The 24,067-nt window shown below is 42.7% G+C and overlaps 1 protein-coding gene across 7 annotated transcripts in view; it reads left to right on the forward strand.

The window, feature by feature from the left end:
- The window catches only part of GRID2 (glutamate ionotropic receptor delta type subunit 2), a 1,329,997-nt gene extending 1,313,283 nt beyond the window's left edge, over positions 1-16,714 (forward strand). For 4 of the 7 annotated variants that reach the window (XM_053253713.1, XM_053253716.1, XM_053253715.1 and 1 more), the window contains 2 exons: positions 4,622-4,862; positions 14,019-16,714. In XM_053253713.1, the coding sequence (XP_053109688.1) occupies positions 4,622-4,862; positions 14,019-14,441 (664 nt within the window). In that variant the 3' untranslated portion in view covers positions 14,442-16,714. Of the gene's footprint in view, positions 1-4,621; positions 4,863-7,330; positions 7,511-14,018 lie in introns of those variants that run through there. The other 3 variants (XM_053253717.1, XM_053253718.1, XM_053253719.1) reach the window with 3 other exon arrangements.
- Positions 16,715-24,067: the final 7,353 nt, after the last annotated feature.

Raw genomic sequence — 24,067 nt, forward strand, 5'->3', positions numbered from 1 at the left:
GACAAAAGTCTGGAAAGTCAGAGCAGCTTGTCTCCTGGCTTGAGGTGTGGGAGCACACGGTTAACAAACACTGAGAATGCCTGGTCTAATTGATTAAACCCTGAATTAGTTCGTTCTAGTGATGACCGTGCAGGTTCACTCACTGCCTAGCAGGGAAATGTTTACTTACCATTCATAAGCGCTGGAGCACCAGCATTGTCTGTTTTTATGCAGAGTCTGCCATCTTGTGGAGTTTCCACACATTGCAAAAAGGCAGGTTGCTGTCAAATTAAGGTTGACATTGCCTTAGGTCCCTTCTGGCTAATATTATGCTCCAAATGCTCCTCTATTATTCTCCCATGCAAAACCTTTGAAAATTAATGGCGTTTATGCAGCAGCAGGGCCTACTAGAGGATTTGTCCTATGCTCACAAACTTCCCCACAAATTAGGTCCTCTTATTAAACGGCTGAAATAAATTGCAGAACATCCACTGATTTTGAGAAGGGTGAGAAAAGACCTGACTTTTGGCCCTCATTAAACAGGCAGGCAGACTAGTCACCTTCATTCTACTCTAATTTTCCTTGATATATAATGTCGGTAAATGAAAGATTTAATCACCCATTTCTACGTCTGCAACTCCTCTGCTTAGTTATAAAATGTGAATCTCTGAACTATGCATATTTTTGATATCTGGAAGGAGATCTTTCCTATCCATTAAAATCCATTAGTGGGCATGCAATTAGGAAGCTATCTCTGTTTCAAAGAGCAACTTAATGTTCAAGTATCATACACACAAATGTCTTTGACTGAAAAAGATGTCTTGTGCCATCAGGACTTCTACAGGCAAATGGAACATCATTAATGAGGCCAGAGCAATGATTCTGTAACAGAATAAAAATGAAGTAATAGAACACAGATCTCAGACAAGATGCATGTGATTCATACATATAAACACAAGCACACACACACACACACGCACACACAGAGCTACCATTAACACATTACAAGGGTCCATGATTTCTCTGACAAGTTGCTATAGAGGAAAAGGCACCTGAATCATTCTTTACTCAGTTGCTCTTTAGAACAAAGGAACAAGTGACTATTGTGGGCAGCACAGCTGGGACAAGGGGGAGGCAAGGGAGGCAACTGCCTAGGGTGCAGCCCTCATGGGATGCAACGAAGGAAGACCCAAAGGCTTTCCGTGGACAGAACGACATGGTATTTGGTTATTTGTGATGTGGGAGAAGGAGGGGTTACCCAAACCATTACAAAAGCCGGACGGACATAGCTACAGCGAGAAACAAGACTCCCACCCTCCTTTGACAGTAATTTGCTAATACACAGAGTCCAATTGCTTCTCAACTGTACACATGTTCCAATGGCTTCTCAAGAAAGCTATAAATGTGGTGTTTGTGGCAGGAAGGGTTAGCAGCAGTGCTCCCTCTAAGGCATGCACACATGCGTGCGCTCACAAGTTTTTGGATGTCCGCTCAATTCATTTTAGATCCCACTCAGGTTGAATCAGGTTGAAGGCCCCATTCTGAATGCAGGTGTGCACACGCTGCCTTGATACTGCCTCCCAGAACAAAACTCATTGCGCACACAGATGAAAAAAATTACAGGGACCACTGGTTAGCCGGACTCTATTAGAAAAGGGCTGGTTCACACAACCAACTGAAAGCAGGTAAGACAGGAACCAGAAGTTTCTGCGGAGCATGCACCCCCAGTGGGCATGGCATCTGGAACTGCCAGCCTCCAATTCCTACACTGGTTCTTGACTTCTCCTTGAGAGTCTCCACTCAACTTCAAATGTCAGTGATAAGTCGGTTGAAGTAATCCTGGATGGAAGTTGGGAACAGGCATGGGAATCAGTTTGATGTGACCAGGAAAAGAGCCACATCCTTGCTCCCCAGAAATCCTTCAACCACTGGTGCAAGCAAGCCATGGTTCCCATTAGCAATGTTGACTGAAACAATCTGTCCCACCAACTCAGCCACCAGACAAGCAAGGAAGGGTCCACCATTCTGGGGGTGTCTGTCGTGCTAGAAGCAAAATTCAAGTTGTATGTGAATCAGCTATGCCAGTGTTCTTCATTGCAAGGCCCAGGGGCCCAGAGTGGCCCCCTTCAACCCTAAGTATGGCCCCCTGACTAATTGTTTATGGACTTGTGTGAAGCTTCAGCCAAAGCACCTACACTGCACAGTCCCTCTAGCACAATGCGGAGATGACCATTTTCACCATGCAGTACTGCACTTTGCCCAGTGCTTGGGTGGTGGTGGTGGGGTTCTTATAAAGGAAACAGAGCCCTGCACCTCTTTAAGGGCATGAATGGCATGCTGAGAAGTGTAACCCTTCCATTGCTTTACTCCATAAAGCTCTTAAGAGAGGGTTCTCTCTCTCTTAAAGGGCCTCCTCGTACTAAGAAAAGTGCAATACTGTGTGGAGGTCAGTGGGAAATGGTTCTCACATGGAAGGTTTCTTGCCAAAATGGCCTCCGCTTGAAAAATCGTGACGATCACTGAGCTATGCACTCATGAGAACAATCCATTCTGGAAATGGTGTTGGCACAGTAGCTCACATACAGTGCCAAGATTGATTCTACGCCTTTCCCCCAACCGCACAGGTAGCTGGCACAGCCCCCCACCCCAATTCTGGAATACGTCGCAGACTTTTTCTAATTGAAAAAAAGAAAATCATAACAGTGGTTAATATAATGTGAGAGGGGCTGTGGCACACGCCACTATCACTGGAGACGTTTGCTGCTATGTAACTGTTGCAGACCTACATATACTGTTTGTCTATAGAATTCAGTGAGTAAATAAATGCTTTTGATTGACTACTCAAGCAGTTGGTCCCAATAATATACCATCAACATAAGGTTATGAAGATGGAAACAGTAATCTTGTTTTTCTGTATCTTTCACACACACCCCTGACATCTATGCCTTATGAAACCCCAATATTACCAACAGCACAAAAACCTAGTTGCCACTGCACACATTTCCCCCCCCCCACGGCACAAATGTGTCCAGCTGCACATTAGAATAAATTCTATACTGCACAGGAAACTGCCGATCCAAGAAGGGGGAGCACAAGCTGCAGGCCACCCAAAAGCATGCCTCTGTGCTGCTTGCAGGGGCTGGACTGCTTTGTTCTTCCTAAGCACTGCATCCGCATAGTTGTGATGCTACTCCCATTCGGAATGAGTAGCATTGCAACTGTGCGGATGCATGCTTAGAAGACACAGAGCACCCAGTCCCTACAAGCAGCGCAGGCAGGCTTTAGAGTGGCTGGCAGCAGTGCACGTCCCTCTCTCTTGGGTCAGTGGTTTCCTGAGCAGGACCATATTTACGCCAAAAGAAGATGACTCTGAATTTAAGACGACCCCCTTAAAAAATTGAGGGTAAATACAGATTATATCTGCATTTACTTGAAAGGAATGGGACTCTGAATTTAAGATTTCCTGTTTTAAGGAAATGTTAAGATTTCCCTGATTTTCAATGTCAAAAAACTTGGGGGCAGGCGACGTAACTATAATAGGGCAAGGGGAGACAGTTGTCTGGGGGCCCACTGCCTTGGGGGGGCCCCCAGAGGCAAGTCAAATGACTGACTCCCCCAGCTGCGCACCGCCCCAGGCTTCCTTCAGTTGTATTCATCCTCCCAAATTGATGTAGGTGTTAAGACCTGGAGCTTCCGGAACAGCATGTCTTTCTCTTGTACCATTAAATGACTTGCATCACCCACAATTTACAAAACCTTAAAAAAAAAAATTAGGATGATGTTCTATTATGGCTCATGGGGGTGGGGTGTGTGTGTGTGTGTCTGTGTGTGTGTGTATTTTACTATGCTTTTTGTTACCACTATTCAGCCTCACTTAATATTTCTTTACTTCATATGCTAAGCTTCGGGGGGGGGGGCGAATTTTAAAATCTTGTTTCTGGGCCCACTCCAACCTTGCTACGCCCCTGCTTGGTGGTGGGGGGGGCTAGTCTCAGATTCAAGAAAATACAGTATGTGAACCAGTGGCCTTCAGCATCACACTTCTTATGTTTTCTGAGCCACGACATATTTCACAAGCCTTCCTCCCATCTCTTGCATTAAGATCACTAATTTCCCGATCCTAAACAGATTGGCCAGTAGCCAGCTGCAGCAAGTTAGAAGCACAGCTTAAGCTCCAGTTGATCATGGTCATTATTTGGCGGGGGGGGGGATCCCAATGGGTTTAAACAGAACTCACGTCTACATGATACTTTGTTAGGAACGGAGTGTTTAGGGTGGATTCACACCATTACTTTCTGCACGATGGTTACAAGGTTTGAGCATCCACTTGGCCATATGCAAGTTCATCATGTGCCAGCTATCACAGATACAGGCAGCAGCCTTCTAATAATATGCCAACACCACTTGTTAATGGAGGGAAGTATATCTGTATCAAGACACATCTCATAACTGACACATGAATGTTACTGGAGTGCATTCTAGGTCAACCATTTTTTAATAGGAGATGCTTTCACTTCCATGCCTATGGGGTCTTTAGGGAAGCATGAGTGGGCGTCTTCTCACGCAACTCTGGACTTTGGACTATACAGCTATGCAGTCTCTGTCAATGACTTGTGGTATGATTCTGTGATTTCTCCCAAAGGATTCTAGAACTTCAGCAGAATGGACACATGGATCTACTGAAGCATAAGTGGTGGCCAAAGAATGGCCAGTGTGACCTGTACTCCTCTGTGGACCCCAAATATAAAGGAGGAGCATTGGACATAAAGAGCTTTGCAGGTGTATTTTGCATACTGGCGGCTGGGATTGTTCTCTCCTGTTTAATTGCAATGTTGGAAACATGGTGGAATAAAAGAAAAGGCTCACGAGTTCCTTCAAAAGAGGTATGAGACCCTTCTATTTCATCATAGCATTAGAGGTGAGGAGAAGGGGGTTTCTGGAATGTTTTTTTATTGTAGCTCTCAAATCAGAAAAGTAGATATAATGGCAGAGTCCAGCTCAGAGTTATGACTACTTAAACCAGTTGCTTTCATTGGGACCAAAGTGTTCATAATTGTGCACTGGATCATGGCCATTCTGTGTTCACTCCCGAATACAATGGATAATAACTGACTTGGACATTGTTAGTAATTTATCAAATTTTATATATTTTGTTATTTCTACGGTTCATCAATGTATTATTAGGACATTGGCCCAAAACATCAGCACATTGGCCCAAAAGAAAGTCTCAGTGAGTTCAAAGGGGTATTCCCAGTGCACATAGAATTGCAGCCTTAATCAGTTTAATTGGCAAATTAATGAACTTCAGTTTTCTTTTATTACAGTAGGATCCAGTTCTAATCATGGGGCTGTAAGTTAAGGATGCACTTAATATTTTCAAGATATTTTGGTTCTGTTATGTTACTGTAATAAAAGAAAAATATTTTATTGCAAAAAAGAAAAAAATTGAAGCTGGTTTTGTTTTCTAAGAATGATTTTTCCTTTATTAAAAGTAAGTTATCTTACACTTCCCTAATGGTTTAGAGATACACCTATATTGTGGCTTTGGTGATATATAGATTGATTCAAATGTAATGATCAAATAATGGAACAGTTTAAAAGCAACTGTTAAGCAACTAGATATTCTTTAATTGACTGATTGCCCTCGCTTCCCCATCATCTTTAAATGCAAACAGAGCCTTAAATAAAGCAGTGGACCAAATTGCCCTATGAAGGTTTCTAAAGGTATCACAAATATTTAGGGTAACATTCATAAAATATTAAGTATGCCCAAGTCCCATTCAGATATTTTTTCAGCTTGCTAACTCCTTTTGAGTTGTATCCTTTTACTCTAAATAAGTCTCAGCTGTTTCTCCACTGACTGAAGCTCTAATTACCTATCTTTGAACTAATGAGAATTAAAGATATCCATCATTTCTGCAATCAGAGGCAGAATTATAACTTTTTTCAGTGACTTTCAACAAAGGCCAGGACACAAAGAGCTGCTTGAGCAATGCACCATGGGCTTGGTTTTCCTTGTTCCCTTTGAACAGCAGACACCCAAAGCCGTGCCACGAAGAAGCTTGTAAAGCTCCCCTCAGTTTCTGTAGAGGTTTGTCATAAGGAAATGGAGACTGCTGCGCAAAAAAGCAGAAGCCCAATGCCTCCCTGGCCAGGCAGAACTAGCTGGGTGGTTCTTTGGATCCAGGTCATTGTAGTTAACTTTGGTTTCTTGTTATCAGCTTCCGGGCAACAGACAACTCGGTGACTTTAATCACTGGCAGATGCATCTCTCATTTGCTTTCATTTTCTGAATGCTATCTCAGGGCTACTTCGCACCATACATTTTTAGATATACATTTAAAATGTTTTAAATGTACACCTAAAAATGTAAAATATGAATGCAATGAACATGTGTTTGCAGACACATGGATCATCAGGGAGCCGTGATGATCTGCAGCCCCACTTTGAGCATAGGCTTGGTGGCAAACCTAGCTTTGTCTGGCATAAAGTGCGAAATGGTTCTAACTGGCTTTCATCAGCTTTGCAAACTCCCACCCACCCACCCATTGCGCTCAGGAGACTGGGGTGCATTTATAGCATTCATCACCATCAAAGAATTACATGCAAACTCAACCCCGGTTTTCACAGTACTGAAATGTTTGTTTTGAAGCCTGTTTTCTTGCTTGCTCTGGTGTGATGTCTCTGAGTTTTTGAATTGTTCATTTTAGGCAGGCTTGCCATTGATCAAGGCAAATGTATCTGTACTTAAGTCTGATCGCTGACAAAAGGAAACTGTGGCAGCACCAGCCAGCCAAGGGTTGGCTGGTGCTGTTTAGAAGAACTGTTTACAGAGCTGTTTAGAAGAAACTTTTGCAAACACCCTTGTTGTGACTTACTCCTTGCATGAAGGAAAAGGGCCATTTAAGCATTTCACATGCAGGGGAAGCAAACAGAAACCATAACATGGTTTGTCATACTTTATATGTCTTACTTGCAACTACATCTGTGAGTTCAAGTGATCCTACAAAGTTTCATTCAGAATGGAGCTTTGCATGGAAATTTGTGCTGAAATGTGTACCTCTGTCCAAGGTACAGGGTTCATTCAGTGCTGCAAAGGGTATGAACGAACCTGAACATTCATTGTAACATACATGAAATCCATTGGCTCTTCCAGAGCCCCAAATTGGGTGTCAAACTGGGACTTGGGGGCTGTCTTGTGTTCTAGAATGCAAGCTGCTTCTTCTTTTATTTCTGTTTTCTGTTTTATTTTATTTTATTTTTACTGGGGGAAATGCCTTATGGTTGTGAAGATAACGTTCCAGTTGTGAACCAAAGTAACCCATGCAGTCATGTCTGCTTGTGTCTGCAGACAGCCTTAAACAATAGCTCTGAGAGAAGTGTGACCTGTCCCCATTAATCTCAGTGGGATGTAAACCCTGAAGCCCGATGATAATTTAAATGTCCGCAATGTTGAATATTTCACTGTTGATCAAGGCACACGTGAAAGAAGAGGAGCAATCATTTTATGGAGCTATGAACAAACCATCCTGTGAGTGGTGTCTCATTTTGATGTCTTGAATGGGCAGAGTATGGGTCATGGGGTGGCGTTTGGGAAAATATCACCCCTAATTCCCCCCCCACATGGTTTTTTTTTCATTTTGACATCAATTTGATAATGTATCATTCCAGGATGCAACAGACTCAGAAGTAACATTGACTGACAAAATGCTGTATTTGAAAGCAATAGAAAATGGACTTCTATCAAATAAAAGCTTTACAGGGGGGAAAACAGGAAGCAGCTGACCTATAGAGCCTATAAAGCCTATAGCAGCTGACCTATAGAGCCAAGATGCACCAGTTCAGCAAGAGGAGCAGGCTAACAGCACTCCCCAACTATTTGCACTGGTGCACTGGAGGAAGGGCCATTTTGATGTCCTCCCTTTCCCCCAGGAAGCTCTCCATGACATCCAAAAATATGTCCCTGAGGGCTGCACAGCCACCAAAGCCATATTTTTGCTAACATAAAGGGCTTCCTGGGAAAGGGCAGATCATCAAAAATTGCCCCTTCCCTGGTGCACTAGTGCAGTTATTTGGGAAGTGCTGTTAGCCTGCTACTCTCTCTGGATGGGTGCTTCCTTGCTCTATATGTCAGGCAGCATTTGCAAAAACAAAAATCAAAATTAGGCACACTAATTGAACCCCCTATGATTTATTTAATCTTTAACATCTTTATCACCAAAAGTAAATTCAAATGTTACATTAGACATGTGAGTGACTGACATTTAATGTCTAAAATGGAGATTCAGGCATCACATGGGCAGTGATTTCCAATGGAAAAAACTCTTCCCTTAGAAAGCATGGGGAAAGATACCTCATAGAAAAATACTAGAGTCACCGCAAGATAAGGTATTAAGATGCTTGCAAACTGCAAGCCTTCACAGACTCACTAACTGACATGAAACTCCCAGACCAAACCATAAAAGATAGAAACATGTCATTTCCACTGGTAGGTTCCAGACCTTGCCCACACTATGAAAAAAAATCCAAATTCCTGGAAAAATGCATTAATACCCAGGAAAATGAGGGAAAACTCTCCCATTGGACAGCTTGGGTCATGAGACCTCATAGAGCTAGGAAAATATTAGAGTGACAGCAACCTTAGCTGTTAATATGCTTGCATACTGCAAGCTGCTTTACTAGTAAAATAACAAATACACTCAAGGACCAACAGGGCAAACCTTTTAATGTATCATATGCCTTTAAAATGTGATGCTTAAACATGTTTTTTGCATCTGCTGTGTCCATCAATCGGACAAAAAAAGCTATGTCAAGAACATAAACATAAGAAGAGCCTTGCTGGATCAGGCCCAGGGCCCATCTAGTCCAACACCCTTTTTCCCACAGTGGCCCATCAAATGCCTCTGAGAAGCCCACAAGTCAGAGCTGCAGCCATGTCCCCTCTCCTACTGTTTCTCCCTTGCAATTGGTATTCAGAAACATCCTGGCCCAGATCCCACCAGAGCCATTGATAGACCTGTCCTCCATGAATCTGTCTAAGCTCCTTTGAAAGCCATCCAAGCTGGTGTCCATCAAGACATCCCATGGCAGAACATGCCATAAAAACATAAGAATTCCATAAGAACATGCTGATGTTGACTCCTCTCTATTTAAAATGGACCCTTTCTAGCTCACACTTCCAGCATACATATATTTCAGACTAAAAGGTATTCCTTGCATCACTTGTTAAGATGCTACAAGACTTGCAACTACATTGTTTTAAGGCTGAAGGCAAACTCTAATGCCTGACTCTTAATTTCAGACTTTCTGATAATTTATTTTAATCTGCTTAACCAGACCATGATTTGGACGGACTCACCTTACTGTTGCTTGCCTTACGCCTTCTAGGAGCAATTGATGATTGCTGATGATGATTGCCTTACACCTTCTAGGAGCAAGCCCTTTAAGGCAAATCCTATCACTTGCTAAATTTAGAGACAATGAACGATGCATTGTGGGGTCTGCCACTATCACTCCTGAGTCTTGTGACATCTCTGTCATCACAGAATGATACATGAGGAGACATCAAGAAGAATGAGTGGGTTTCACCAAAACTAGTATAGATGTTGAGAGTGTTGCTTTCAATTTATTTCTGTGATGTAAGAGTAGCAGCGTGGAAAAGAACAAAGGGGATCTTCAGTGTGAATTTCCAGGTCAAATAGAGTTTTTGAGTCAAACTTCAGTCAATCTGCATTGTCATTGAACATTGATTAGTGGCCTAATTGTTTAAAATGTTGCAAACTTTCTGCCTCAGGCCCTTATTCTTGTTAGCAGTACAGTGTGGTTATCACCAGAAAACAAAACATGTGGGCATCAAGCAATATGGCAAGCTGGTTGTGTGTGATGCAGCCTAATTTTAAATATATTGGTGCAGCACAAACCCACATGCACACACTGGAAATGACAGCCTGATATGTGTATCAAAAGGCAGTGTACACAATTTAAAACACAAAATATAAAACACTAAAAACAATTAAAACAATTTCAGAGTCTAAAAAGTTAAACAATTTCACTGGATAAAAACAAACAGTTTAGAATTAATTTCAGTTAATATCCTGAGGAAACAGGTGTGTCTTGAGCATCTTCCTAAAATCAATCAGAGGTAGAGATGGTCTTATTTTGAGAGGGAGCGTATTCCAAAGCCCCAGGGCAAGAACAGAGAAGGCCCAGTCCTGCATTTCCACCAAAATTTAGCTCTTTAAACTGAATTTTGTGAACTAAAGTAGAGCCATCCAAGAAAGTCATCACAAATTAGAATGTATTCAGTATTGGAGGCAGGGCAATCTTAAGGCCTTTGGCCAATTTGAAGTCCCACCATATAGGCCTGCCATTATACAATAAATAGTATTAAATGTTTTTCTTTCTCTCCAAATAAATCAGTTAAGCATATACTGGTATTAAATAAGAACAATAACAGTAATTGCATGACAATACTATTTAGCATATGTACAATATGAGTAAAAATCTTTTACAGTTATAGGAGTCATATTTAACTTCAAAATATTTAATTTTGTTCATATTTAATTGTAGCAAAATCATAAATGAGAAATGCTATTGAGAGCTAAGGATTTGCTTTAAAAAGAAAACAAGGAAAGCTGCAATTTCTATGTATACAAGCACCATCCTGGTCTCCCCCATACAATTTTCAGATGCCCATGTCAGTCAGAGAATCTAATATTTGGCACATCTGAATTAATATCAATCTAGGAATCAGCAACCAAAGATTTGGCTAGTTTGGCCAAGTCAATATATGCAATTCAGCATGTGATCTTCATGGTCCCAACCCACCCACCCTGCCTCCAAAATGCCCTTGCATGTCCATTCCCATCTTAAGAATAGCACACAGTACCGCCTGTCTCTAAAGCTTATGTGTTGCACCCTCAGGCCCCAATAAAGACAGGGCACACATAATTGGAGTAAACTAGGGCCACGTTATTGATAAATACATAAACGAAACTTGCAACATGGAACCTAATTAGCCAGAGTGCAGGTATTCCACTCATGTGAGTCAAACTCATAAGAAGGACCATTCCACACCAGGGCAAAGGGCCAGGTGCTGATTCAGCCAGGCACCAGGTCTTGACATCCTTTCACTGCAGGGCTTTTCCCCACTGAGGGGTGGGGACAACTTAACCCACCCCTACCCAAGCTACAGAACTCTGGGCCAGTGAGCCGAGCCACCCTCCGAGTAGGGGGCAATCCCAACCTTCCGGGCTGCAAAACCCTAAAGGGGTGTTCCTCAGCCCCCTCCCACCTTAAATGGTCCTCCAGCCCAACACTGTTGCCAAAACAACCTACCTCAACCCACACTCTCCTGCCAAGTAACCAAACAATCCTAAATATGATTAAACCCCCGTACCATGAAACTCAGTGAGAAGTAGGCCAAAAAAAAAAAAAAAAAAAGGCCACACCTGGTGCCAATCTGGTGTGGCCCCAAAAATTCCTATTTGGCCCCAACTGGCAACTGGCTAACCCTCACTGAGCACAGGGTGGGTGAATGGGTACCTATCCAAAGAGAGACTGGCAAGGGGAAGAACAGGCCAGCCTTATAAATGGCCAATCCACCCCCTGATTGGTCAACCCCAACCACGTGCAGAGGGAGGCAAAATGGCGGCCTGACTGCCTGCCTCAGTGCTGGGAGCACAACCCTGACTCTGCCCAACCACGAATCATGGCGGCAGGAATCGGCAAAGTTTCCTCCCACTTTTCCTTTTATAGTTGCCTCCATCTTTCCTCTCTTAGTTGACTTGCCATTCTTTTTTGGCAGCCCTACACCCAGACCAGAAACACACACAGCCAAGAGGGAAGATATGTGGACCATGCACAACAAATCAGAAAAGAAGGCACCGTGTTTACACACGCGTGCGCACACACACACACACACACACACACACACACACATACTGTACATGTAAAATTGGTTATACTGAAAAAACTTACTAGGAACAGAGTCAGGCCCCTGCTAACAGTATTTTGTTAATAACAATGCTGCAGTGCTAACAGTACCTTGAGTGCTTCCATTACTTGCCAACTTTCTCAGTGGCAACAGTAAGCAAGAAGTAAATCATAGAAGTACCTTTTATCATGGTGATTTGGAGCACCACTTGTTGGTTTTGCTTGCTCTTCCCCCTTGCCCCAATGTTGGTCCTACTAACTGACTAGACTGTCAGTGATCAACACAACTGACATCTGATTTGCAGGTATCTACATACATGTAAGCATTCTGCTCACCCATAAAACCACTATAGTCACTGGAGAAAGTCCACAGAAAAGTACTTCATAAAAAGTCAGCACTGTTTTATACTGGAGCAATATAAAATGAATAACTAATATTGAGATATATCTTTTCATATTGCAGTCATATTCAGTTAATATTTAGAAGAGGATAGTTGAAATCTAGTTCGTAGGCACTGACAACCACCATCCCACTTCACACTGCTCCAATTATTTATTTACCCCAAATCTGTGTACCTATAGACTCTCATGAAGCTCATGGAAAGTGCTGTTAAAATTTATTTCCACAGATCCATTTGCTTGTGGGTATTTCAGACTAAGGATGAGATATTTATATTCATGAAACGTCTGGATTTCCAGCTACTAAATTGAGGGCCCTTATCTATTATAAATGTTCTGAGAATTCCATGTTTTCAAAAGAGGACTGGGGGGAAATCTGAAGCCCTGGTTGTGTGTACAACTAAGAATCTAGCTGCTGAATTGAGGATCCTTCTCTATTCTATTCTGTTTATTTATTCATTTATTTATTTATTGTTACATATATATACCGCCTTTCATTAAAAACAATCCCAAGGCGGTCTATCATAAATGTATTGAGAATTCCTTGTTTTCCAAAGAGGACTGGGTGTGGGGGACACCTCTGGGCCCTGATTGTGTGTTCAGCTAAGAATTGCTGATGGCATTTCCAAATTTTCTGCCATCTTATAGAAATTTAACATATATTTCTAGGCCTGCTTCAAATGTTGCTATGATTCTATGAATACCAATATGACAAATATTTATATACCGCTTTTCAACAAAAAGTTTCTGAAGTTGTTTACATAGATATAAATAGATAAATAAAGCTCACATGCGTTGCTCCACTCAAATATCCCAAAAGAATGAAAACAGTAATTCAGTACCAAGAAGTAATTCTGACCGAACAGTCCATTTCTTACCCTAAACTTGATTATATCTTGTGAATAACTAGATAACTGCCCATTATTATGATAGATAGGAGGCTGAGTGTGATTGGAAGGACAAAGGCTTTGCAATATCAAGTCACAGCAGCATTATCACATGACAAAGCACCCATATCCTCTTACTTGCATGCAATAGTTTTGTCAGAGCTGATGAGCTGGTAAGTGGCAGAGGCAATTGCTTGCATTGTCTTTGTATCACTCTTGCCTTTCCAATACCTGAGACAGAAGAGTATACCATTTGGAAATTTGTAGTATGATCTACAGACAGAAGCTCTAGCAATCCTTCTCTTACCATCATTGAAGCCTACACTATACTTCATCTTCATTAAGCAGAAGTCATTGCTATCCATGCATCATTGGTTTCAATCATGAGTATCGTAGCTCCAAATCTGCATCTTCCCAATAAGCATATATCTGTAGCATCTGCAGCCAGGTGTTTAAGATGCTATGTTCAAAGATGAATGCTTTAGAAGGGGAGAGTGCACCCGTGTTCTTTCCATACTACTGATCTCCAGCCTGGAAGAAAGATTTATCACAAATATTTTCCATCCTACCTTGGTGGTTGTAAATTAATACACAGGTTTTCTCAGATTTGTTTTTTGTTTTTGTTTTTTTGCTAGACTTCCCAGATTGTTTGGCAAAGAACCACATGGGCCTCCCTGGGCCTTATAACATCTAGTCAACTTAGCTTTCCTTATTTGAATAGTCCAGATATTCCACGGCAGACTTTTTTTTTTTTGGTCTTAGAAAAGATGGCATCAGTGAGTGAGCTGTATCTTTTCTATTTGTCTTTTCTCCCTCCAGGACGACAAAGAAATTGATCTGGAGCACCTCCATAGACGAGTGAACAGCCTCTGCACAGATGATGAGAGTCCCCATAAACAGTTTTCCACCTCGTCCATTGACTTGACTCCTCTGGACATTGACACTTTGCCCACGCGCCAAGCACTGGAGCAGATCAGTGACTTCAGAAACACTCATATCACCACCACAACGTTCATACCAGAACAGATCCAGACTCTCAGTCGTACACTATCAGCTAAAGCTGCTTCTGGATTCTCTTTTGGCAATGTGCCCGAGCACCGAACTGGCCCTTTTCGGCACAGGGCTCCAAATGGGGGCTTTTTTAGAAGTCCCATCAAAACAATGTCCTCAATTCCATATCAACCTACTCCGACTTTAGGGCTCAACATTGGTAATGACCCGGACCGAGGCACCTCTATATAAAGCTTCAGACGTCGTTTTGTCGCTGTTTCTTTTTAGGACTCCCTTTCCAAGGAGCGGCTGTGATATTGTGGGACTAACATGGATGTAACTTTTTAAAAAGAATTCAGGAGTATTAGTAACAACTCACTATCCTTCCTCTCCCCCTCCTTTTTCTCACTTTCTCTCTGACACTACTTGAGGCCATGATTTTCAGCCGAGCTCTCGTAGAGTAGTTCCATGGGCTGAACTGGTGCAACTCTGGAGCACGTGCTCTCTAGAATGTAGTATGGCCCCGACTCTGCAACCATCAAACCAACCCATTATGGTCAGTGGGATTACTCTGAAGTAAGCATGGGGAGTGCAACCGTTCAAAAACTCCCTTGCCTCCTCACTCGTATTCTGTCAGTTCACATTTCGTATACTTGAGGTATAGGAAATGAACACTGAGTCTCCTCTGCATCAAAGATCTGGGGTTATTTCACTGAAAGACCTCTGTATTGTTTCTCCTTTTAAGTTTTGATACAATTGCAATAACTTCAGTCTTTTCTCTTTGTTCTGCTGCATCCGTTCAGTGCTTCACTGCTGTTGTGTGTCCTTTTAACTGTGGACCAAAGGCAAACCTTGCAGAAAACAAAAATAAACCCAAAAAGAAAAAAATATGAGAGAAAGGGGAAAGAGAAGAGAGAGACCTTTCAGGCCACCTAATACGAGAATGCAATTTTGTAGGATTTCAAGAAGCCATTGCTATGCCAGTAAAGACTACAAGTTAAATCTACTTTTGCACTGCAACAGTGCATATGACCTTTATGTGATTGTACAGTGTTTAAAAGGTTTTTTTCTTATGTACAGTAAGCTGTATCATATGGCCGAATCCTCTGTTCTGTTAAACAAATTCGTATCTCATACATATATATATATACATACATATATATACAGTGTGGTATACTGTATGTATATATATACACATGTATATATCTATAAAATGGCAGCCGGAGCTACTGCAAATTTGTCTAATAAAGCTTTAGTTTAAAAAAACGTGTTGTATACTGGAAAGATGTACAGGGCAGGGGGTCTTTTCACAAAGAAAAGGCAGGGTGCTTTAATGTTATTCTGATTTGCATTGTTTGATAGAGCATATTTTATACTTTTTTATTGGAACATCCAGGGCAATGTAACGTTTGTACCTAGATGTAACTTCATTGGTTTAGGTTTTTGCATTGGCTATTGAGCAGTGTACAAGGTTAACCTTGGTCGTTTTATTTTTTTAATTCATTTGGCAAAATGGGAAGCACTCTTAGGCAAAAACCACATCCAGGGTCAGCAGATGTCTAGCTCTTAAGAGAGTTTGAAAATAGATCAAGAAAGGTTGATAGGTTCTCTTGGAAATCAGTACTATCAATTTTTGTGAATGTGGTGTGAGTTGGGGAGGGGAGGCTGTTGAGAAATAGCGGTGTGGCCTTAACTGCAATCCTATATTACTCCAAGAATAGAGGGGGCGGGAAGAATGGGCTCTTGTTTAAATCTTTATTACATATTCAATTATAGATGTATTTTTGACGTGAGTGCCAATTGTATAGAATGATAAACAGTCTACTGATGACAGCAAAAATAGTGCCTCCTTTGACATGGTGGCATTTTTGAAGCTAACATTCTTACCTGTTTAGAACTGTAAAATGAGCTTTCAGTTGTAATCCTTAAAAACTAAAATGCGATTAAGTAGAAAGCAAGCCAACTTATCCTGTGTTTTACTTTTCAATTTTTTTAATACTTATTTTAACCTAACTCAATTCTGTGGCTAGGACTTGATTATAGGAACCAACTTAGGTGATCTGCTTTAGGAGAAATTTCAAGGTATATTCTTCAGATCTATTCTATTTTAATGCTTAATTCTGTTCTGGGAGAGCATCTTGTACCGTCACTGTTTTTTGTATGAACTCTTCATGATATTGTCTACTGTGTAAGGCAGAACAATTTTCTTATCATGCAAAAGGCCATTTTGTTTCCAGGGTACAAGTGTTTAAAGCATGCACAACTTGTTTCCCCTTGTAACATTCATGAGCTCCTACACAACTGATTTTTTAAAAAAAAAACACATAAAAGAAATTTCTTTACAACAAGCTATAGGGATATACCAGATGTTGCGGTGATTTTAGTGATAAACAAATTATTTCGATGTGTTGCCTATTATACTGATACACACAAACACATTTTGGAGGCCTCAGTTACAAGTGGCAGAGCTTTCCGTGTATAATTTGTCTAAATAATTTGTCTAATAAAATCGTTTTCTAAACTTGTCTCTCTGCCTGTTTAGACTACTATAAATGCAAAGAAGACAAGAGGCCTGCTGAGCAGAGCTCTCCAGGATTCCAGTGGTTCCAAAGATTCCAAAGGTTCCAAAGATTCCAATGGTTCCAAAGATTCCAATGGTTCCAAAGATTCCAGTGGTGTCAAAAGTAACTTATCAGTTACCTAAATGCAAAACATATGGCTGTTAGAGGGCCACTGTCACGCATCTTCCTGTGCCGTGACACTGCAGTCCCTATGCAGACAGCAGGGTGCCGTTCACATTTCCAATGCCTTGTTTCAAATTTAATCACTGCGAAATAGAGCTAGGACATAATATATCTGCCGTGGAAAAGTTGCTGTTTTTTCGGGTTCTTAGTTGCTGTAAGACAGCTCCACCTACTGTTTACGTTTGGAATGCGACTTGCCTGAATGGAGGCATTTTGCTGATGATGAGCAGCTAATCTGGAAAGCGCCTTGCCAAGATAGCAGCACTGTAGGGGCAACAGGGCATTTGCAGGGAAAGACTGGTGGGCAAGTGGATAGGAGGAATGCTTCTATGCCTCCCAACTCTCCCCTGGAAATGTTTCCCACCCCCCAGCCCATTTTCACATTTTCATGTGATGTGCAAGAGTCAATGGACAGGGGTACCAGTGTACGTTCAGTGGGAAGCATCATAGCTCAGTGGTAGATCACCTGATTCGCATGCAAAAGGTAACAAGATGCCAAACCCCTGGCTTCTCTGAGTGGCGCTTGGAAAGACCCCATCCAAACCAGTCAATGCAGCTAGTGCCAAGCAGGACAAACCAATGGAATGAGTGGGTGTTGCTTATTCATTTATTTCCATAGAAGTTTCCCATTGCTCACGTTTCTCCAGTAATTGAATCAAGTGTGCATTCATGTGCGCATTCACTTATTTCTAGGTTTAGCCAATAGCCTCATAAGGAATTATTGTCCTGTTTTACTAATACTATTTATATCATGATACATAAAAATAAGAAAGCCAGTGCTATAGGCTCCCACTGGGTTAGGTCCTCTAGAAACACCTGTAGTAGGCTGAACTCATGACATGACTCTTCACAATCATCATTCCCAAACCCTGTGGTTTGGGAACCTATGGAATTCTCTGGCATGGGATGGGGTGATGGCCACCAGCTTGGACAACAGAGGTTCAATGTGGCTTGAAAATTAAAGCCACCATGTTCAAAATTTCCACCACTCATCAAAATGGGGAAACTTCAAGCAGTATGAGCATTGTCTGACATACTGCTCAAGCGTATGTCGACCTAGTAACATTGTGTTTGTGCAATCTGCGTAAATGCAAAATTTGTGCAGATTAGGTTACTTAAGAGTAAGTCTGTTATTTCCACTGGGCCCACACTTGTGCAACACAGTTTGTGCAAAATGTGTATTTGTGCACCTTCCACAAATGCAATGTTGCTAGGCTGACATACTTGGGGGCTGCATGCCAGCCAGTGACATCATCCTGACAAAGGGAGCAAAGATGCACTGGAGTTCCTTGATGCAGCCCATGCAGGTGAGGCCATGCAAGACCAGACCCATCCCTGAGCCCTGCCTGACTGAGCCAAAGGAAGGGCAGGATGCTCAAAGCCACCATATTAAATGAGCTACCTTGCAGCTGCAAGAGAGCTGAGAGCTGGCTGAGAAAAAAATGTATGCTTTTTTCTGAGTGTAAGAGGGAAGGATGTGCTCAATTTGAACAAGGTGGGGAAGTGTTTTAGCCTAGGTATTAAAAGTTTTGGAAACACTACACCAATTGGTATGCAATTCCAGTCGTCCATGCCCCACAATTGGGTAATACCTGCTCACGTAAGGCACAGTGCCATGCAACCCAGATGGGAGACATGCCTGCACTGCTGTGTAAGTGTAAACACTGTCGATGGAGTTGTGCAGAGGGGCACCCACTAATCCCAAAAGAAGTCCCATTGTGCAGCTGTGCTTGCACAGTGTGATGCTGTCGTGGTGCACAGCTCTGCGATCGACCCTGATTCAGCAGTGTGGGCAGAGCTCCTTCTACCCAAACAGCATTCTGCAGTATGTGTGTGAGCAACCATCGGTATTGTGGGGGTGGGGGGAGACTGTACCACAATCTTATGAAAAGTGTGCCACAAGCAAAAAAAGAGGAGTTCAGAAAATTGCTCTAGACCAGGCCTGCACAACATAAGGTCCGGGGGCTGTAGCAACAGCAGGAGCCACGAAGAGGTCTACGATTGTATGTCTAAGACTGTAGCCTGAAAGCAACAGCAATTTAGGAAGAGGAGAGGGCATTGGTATTTGTTTAGGCCTGGCATGCACTCCAGGTGCCCCACTGATTAAGCAGAGACAGGGCCTATTTTGTGACCACTATCCTTGGGTAAAATTGTGGGTCTCTAGAAAGGGGGGAAAGATCTCTAATAATTAATTTCACTAATACTTTTAATCATTAATTTTAATGTAGTAATATACTGAAAATTGACTTTGGTTCCTCCACACCAAGTCGTTGTTGGTTCTGGCCCACCAGGGCTTGTGAGTTGTGCACCCCTGCTCTAGACTGATGTAAGTTGTATCAGTGCAAGCATCAGATGGTGTCACGGTAACTGAAGCATGAGTCCATACTACTACTACCCAGAAAGCCACCATCCATCACCCAGTGCATGATTCTGCAGAACCCAACAGTATGGGAACCCAACAGGTGGGACGTTCCATCTCAAAATGGGCCATTTTGAGTGTTGTGAGCTCAGAACAGAACACCCCTAAGTGGGGGGGGGGGCTGTTCCGAGCCTGGAACAGAACAACCTGTTCCGAGGTGGAACATCCAACTTTATTCAAAGCGCCATTTTGAAATCCAAAATGGTGCTCAGAACAGGGTCGGAACATTCCAATGGAACATTTTGTGCCTTTTGCCTTCTGCTCCAAGCTTGGGACAGAGCACAAAATGAATTTCATGCACACCCCTACCCGGCAGCCCCACCTGCACACCCCCAAATCCCTATAATATTGCACAGGAGAATGGACAGAGCCTCTCCCAAATCTGTGCATTAGCCTTCAGGACCAGCACTAGGGTTTTTGGTGCTCTAGGCAAAGTTTGATTTTGACCCCACCCTTGGCTGAGAAGTGTGGGGCCCTGGCTTGAGACTGAGCTATGCAGGCTGCTTATTCCCAAGATAGAATGACCAGCCCATACAGATAACCAGCTAATGATTAGCCCTAGTTTGAGGATACAGCTGGAAAGAGTTCCCCACTTCCCAGTCTATTATGGGGGCAAAACTCTCTGGTGAAAAGCTGCTGTTAATTTGGAAATCCAGTCTGAGATCCTTTTTTTTTTTTTAATGAATACTGAGGCAGGGAATTCATATTCAAGAGATGGAGTGCAGCTTATAAGACCAGCTGTTTATCGGGGGCTGTGGTACAGTGAGCAAAGTCTGTGTATCTTGGGGTGCCGAATGTGCAGGACCTTTGAGGATCAGAGTGAAGTATCTCACATTACATTCTTACTCCACTGTGCCATACTTCAGAGGTGCAAGGCAAGAGGGAGAGAAAGAATAATCGGCAGCACTATATTCTGGCATGGTTCATGCCCCCCACGCCAAGAACTGGTACCCCAGGCAACTGCCTAGGTCTGCCTGGTGGACGCGCTGGTCCTGTTAGCCTTTGGAAGCACGTCTCTGCCAATCTGAGGCAGATGGATACCAATGGCAGCACTGCTGCTGGCAGGCAAGGCTAGAAAGTGAATTGCCCAGTGTTGGAATCCATCCATCCATCCATTTATGATATTTGTACTCTGCCCCGAACTTCTGTCTCTGGGCAGTTTACAGCAGAATAAAACATTTGCTGAATCCTATAAACTGTTACCATTCTGAACAGTCCCCTGATATGTATTTCCATTTGTTTTCAGTAACAGATTCAGAACTATGTGAGCAGTGGCAATATTGGTGAAAGCAATAGAAAATAGAAAGTTCTATTTTTTAAAGTGTGTGTGTGTGTGTGTGTGTGAGAGAGAGAGAGAGAGAGAGAGAGAGAGAGAGAGAGAGAGAGATTTCAGAAAGTGTGGGTTCTTTGCCTTGAGGTAAGTGGAGGTGGGAAATCATTTTGAACCCTGGAACCAGGCCTGGATGACCTTTGTCATTCTTCCCATTCAGCACTCATGCACTTTGTGATGTAAAGAGGTGAGTCTATACAGCCAGTGTTGGAAAACTGCCTTTTGTAACTTTTTTGAAGGCATTATTACAACAGCAAGATAACTGCAAAATCCAGTAGATTATTGTATTTAGAATACTACAATAGAAGACTACAAAATTCTGTCATTTGTGTTTTGCATGTATTACTAAGGAAACATGTGGCATGATCCTGCCAATGTTGAACACTTTAAAGCCCTATTGACCTTCAATTATTGTTGCAGAAATTTTAATTATAAATCAGCATGTGATAATAATATTGATAATAAGGCGTAAGTTTTGGGAGGTATCAAAATATGTTAAATAAATAAATAAATAAATAAATAAATAAATAAATAAATAAATAAATATTAGGAACATAGGGCCTTCGGAAGCTGCCTTATATCGAGCCAGGCCATTGGTCTGTCTAGCTCAAGTTGTCTATGCTGACTGGCAGCGGCTTCTCCAAGGCTTCAGGCAGGAGCCTTTCCCAGCCCTACCGGGAGATCTCCTGGGACCTTCTGCATGCAAGCAGATGTTCTACATAGGAATATAGGAAGCTGCCTTATACTGAGTCAGACCATTGGTCTATCTAGCTCAGTATTGCTCAGGGGTTAGCATACCCCTGCTAACTGGGCAAAGAAGCACCTTTTACTGTGGTGATTCTCTTTATTTAGCAGGGGGAGAGTAACTGGCCCTATCCACCCCCAGCACAGGACCTCCAGTGACTGTTGCTGGTGTCTATCTTATGTTTCTTTTTAGAATGTGAGCCCTTTGGGGACAGGGTTCCATCTTATTTGTTTGTTATTTCTCTGTGTAAACCGCCCTGAGCCATTTTTGGAAGGGCAGTATAGAAATCAAATTGTTATTGTTGTTGTTGTTGTCTACACAGACTGGCAGCGGCTTCTCCAAGGCTGCAGGCAGGAATCTCTCTCAGCTCTATCTTGGAGAAGCCAGGGAGGGAACTTGAAACCTTCTGCTCTTCCCAGAGTGGTTCCATACCCTGAGGGGAATATCTTACAGTGCTCACACTTACTAGTCTCCCATTCATATGCAACCAAGGTGGGCTCTGCTTAGCTAAGGGGACAGGTCATGTTTGCTACCACAAGACCAGTTCTCCTCTCCTCTACCACTGAGCTGCAGTCCTATCCCTAAGATAGGACTATCTTGCAGCAGACAATGCGCACCTGTGATCATCATCCAAATGCAAACCCTGCTTAGCAAAGGGGACTATTCATGCTCGCTACAAGACCGGCTCTCCACCCCTAAAGTTTTGATATGTTATCAAGCATATCTGGGCAGACTTGGCTTCCTCTGCCTGCAGGAGTTTTCGGTAAGTTCGCACTAGGGAACATTAAGGCTATTTATTTTGTTTATTTATTTATCAAACTTCTATACCGCTCAAACTCAGAGCTCCGCTGGAGTCATGTTGAAGAATCACTGCCGAATCACCACAAAGCACCCTGAAGGAAGAAACCTGCACCTGCTCCTTTGTCTTTTGACACACCTGGACAGAATTGGGTTCCTTAGACGAATCAAATCTTTAGTCTTCAGAAAATTAATGGCCATTGCCAGGATGGACCTACATCTAGCTATTCCTCACAACTGAAATTTTCCTGTAAAGGAATCTTTTTTTTTCCCCTCACCCAGTGCACACGCTAGAGAGAAACCCTAAGTAGTATGCTTTGCAACTGCCTTCCCCAATTCCCTGAGATATCTCCATACACCACAAACTAGCAGATTCTGGCAACCAGAATCCCTTGTTCCCCTCCTTGCAACATACAGTTTTTGCCCCCTTTCATCCCAAAGTAGGACATCAGCAGCCTCACTACCCTCAGACTCCAGCTTCACAGATCAGCCTAGGACAGATAAATGCTTGTGACTCATACAGTATACAATCTAGCCTTTTACTCTGTCTCTCATCCCTCATCTCTCTTTCCTGCCCCTTTATGCTAGGATCCTCTCACATTCAGCTGATTTGACAACTGCATCCTTACTACCTGAAAACAGTGGTGGAGCTGGTAACCTCCAGGCTTGACTATGGCAATGCACTCTATGTAGGGCTGCCTTTGTATGTAGTCTGGAAACTCCAGATAGTTCAAAATGTGGCAGCCAGATTGGTCTCTGGGGTAACCCGGAAAGACCACATTATGCCTGTACTTAAAATGATTGCACTGGCTGCTGCTGTGTTTCCAGGCAAAATACAAACTGTTGATTATTACCTTTAAAGCCCTGAGAGGCTTAGGTCCGGGTTACCTTAGAGAGCAGCTACCTAATGGGGCAGCGGGAAATAACTTGACTAGCAACCCAGAGGTAACCGGTTCGAATCCCCGTTGGTATGTTTCCCAGACTATGTGGACTCCAGGAGTCAACACCGATTCGATGGTACAACTCTACCTTTACTTTACCAGAGAGTGCCTTCTTCTGCACAATCCCCAATGGACATTAAGATTGCCTGGAGAGGTCTGCCTCTGACAGCCACTGGGTTGTCTGGTGGTGACTCACAATCAGGCCTTCTCCAAAGCTGCTCCTAGGCTGTGGAATGCATTCCTCGTGGAAATCCAAGGCTTAACAACCTTATTGTCGCTCAAGCGAGCCATTAAGACTTACTTTCTTGGGATGGTCTGTTAATGAAACTGCTCTGAGGTGATTGGTGAAAACCCTGAAATCTACCTTTGGGCTTGCGTGAGGAAAATTAGCTCAGAAAGGAACAATTTCATGTTAGATTTTAATTTGCACCACGTGTGGACTCAGAAAAAGACTGGACTGAGATAAAATTTAAGTTTCAGAAATAAAAAGAAGATATATATTGTAGGGAGGTGTACAGAGGAGAGAGATGTGTGGTTAAAGCACTATTACTATCAAAAATACATTTAACTGCAATGAGACGTTTAAGCTTAGAGTCCTAATTGTGTGGGCAAGCTTAGAGCCCTCAGGTGGGCAAAAGGAAGGGGCTTTTAGAGAAGGAGGCAGTTCAATTTAAGAAAGTGGAGAAGAGATAGTATTTGGGCCCAGTGAGGGGCAAAGCTCATATCACCTGGTCTGGATGAAGAACTCCGGGAGCAACCGATGAACCTCATTCCTCAGGAATAGGTCAGGCTAAGGCGGGTGCAAGAAGGTTGGAGGGGCTAGTCAGTAGACATGAATCCAGGAGGGTGTTTCCTCCATGGAACCAGCTTCCTATGTTAGCAAGGAAGACGGGGCAGATCA

This window comes from Hemicordylus capensis, chromosome 5 (genome assembly GCF_027244095.1).
Source record: "Hemicordylus capensis ecotype Gifberg chromosome 5, rHemCap1.1.pri, whole genome shotgun sequence".
NCBI classification, from domain to species: Eukaryota; Metazoa; Chordata; class Lepidosauria; order Squamata; family Cordylidae; genus Hemicordylus; species Hemicordylus capensis.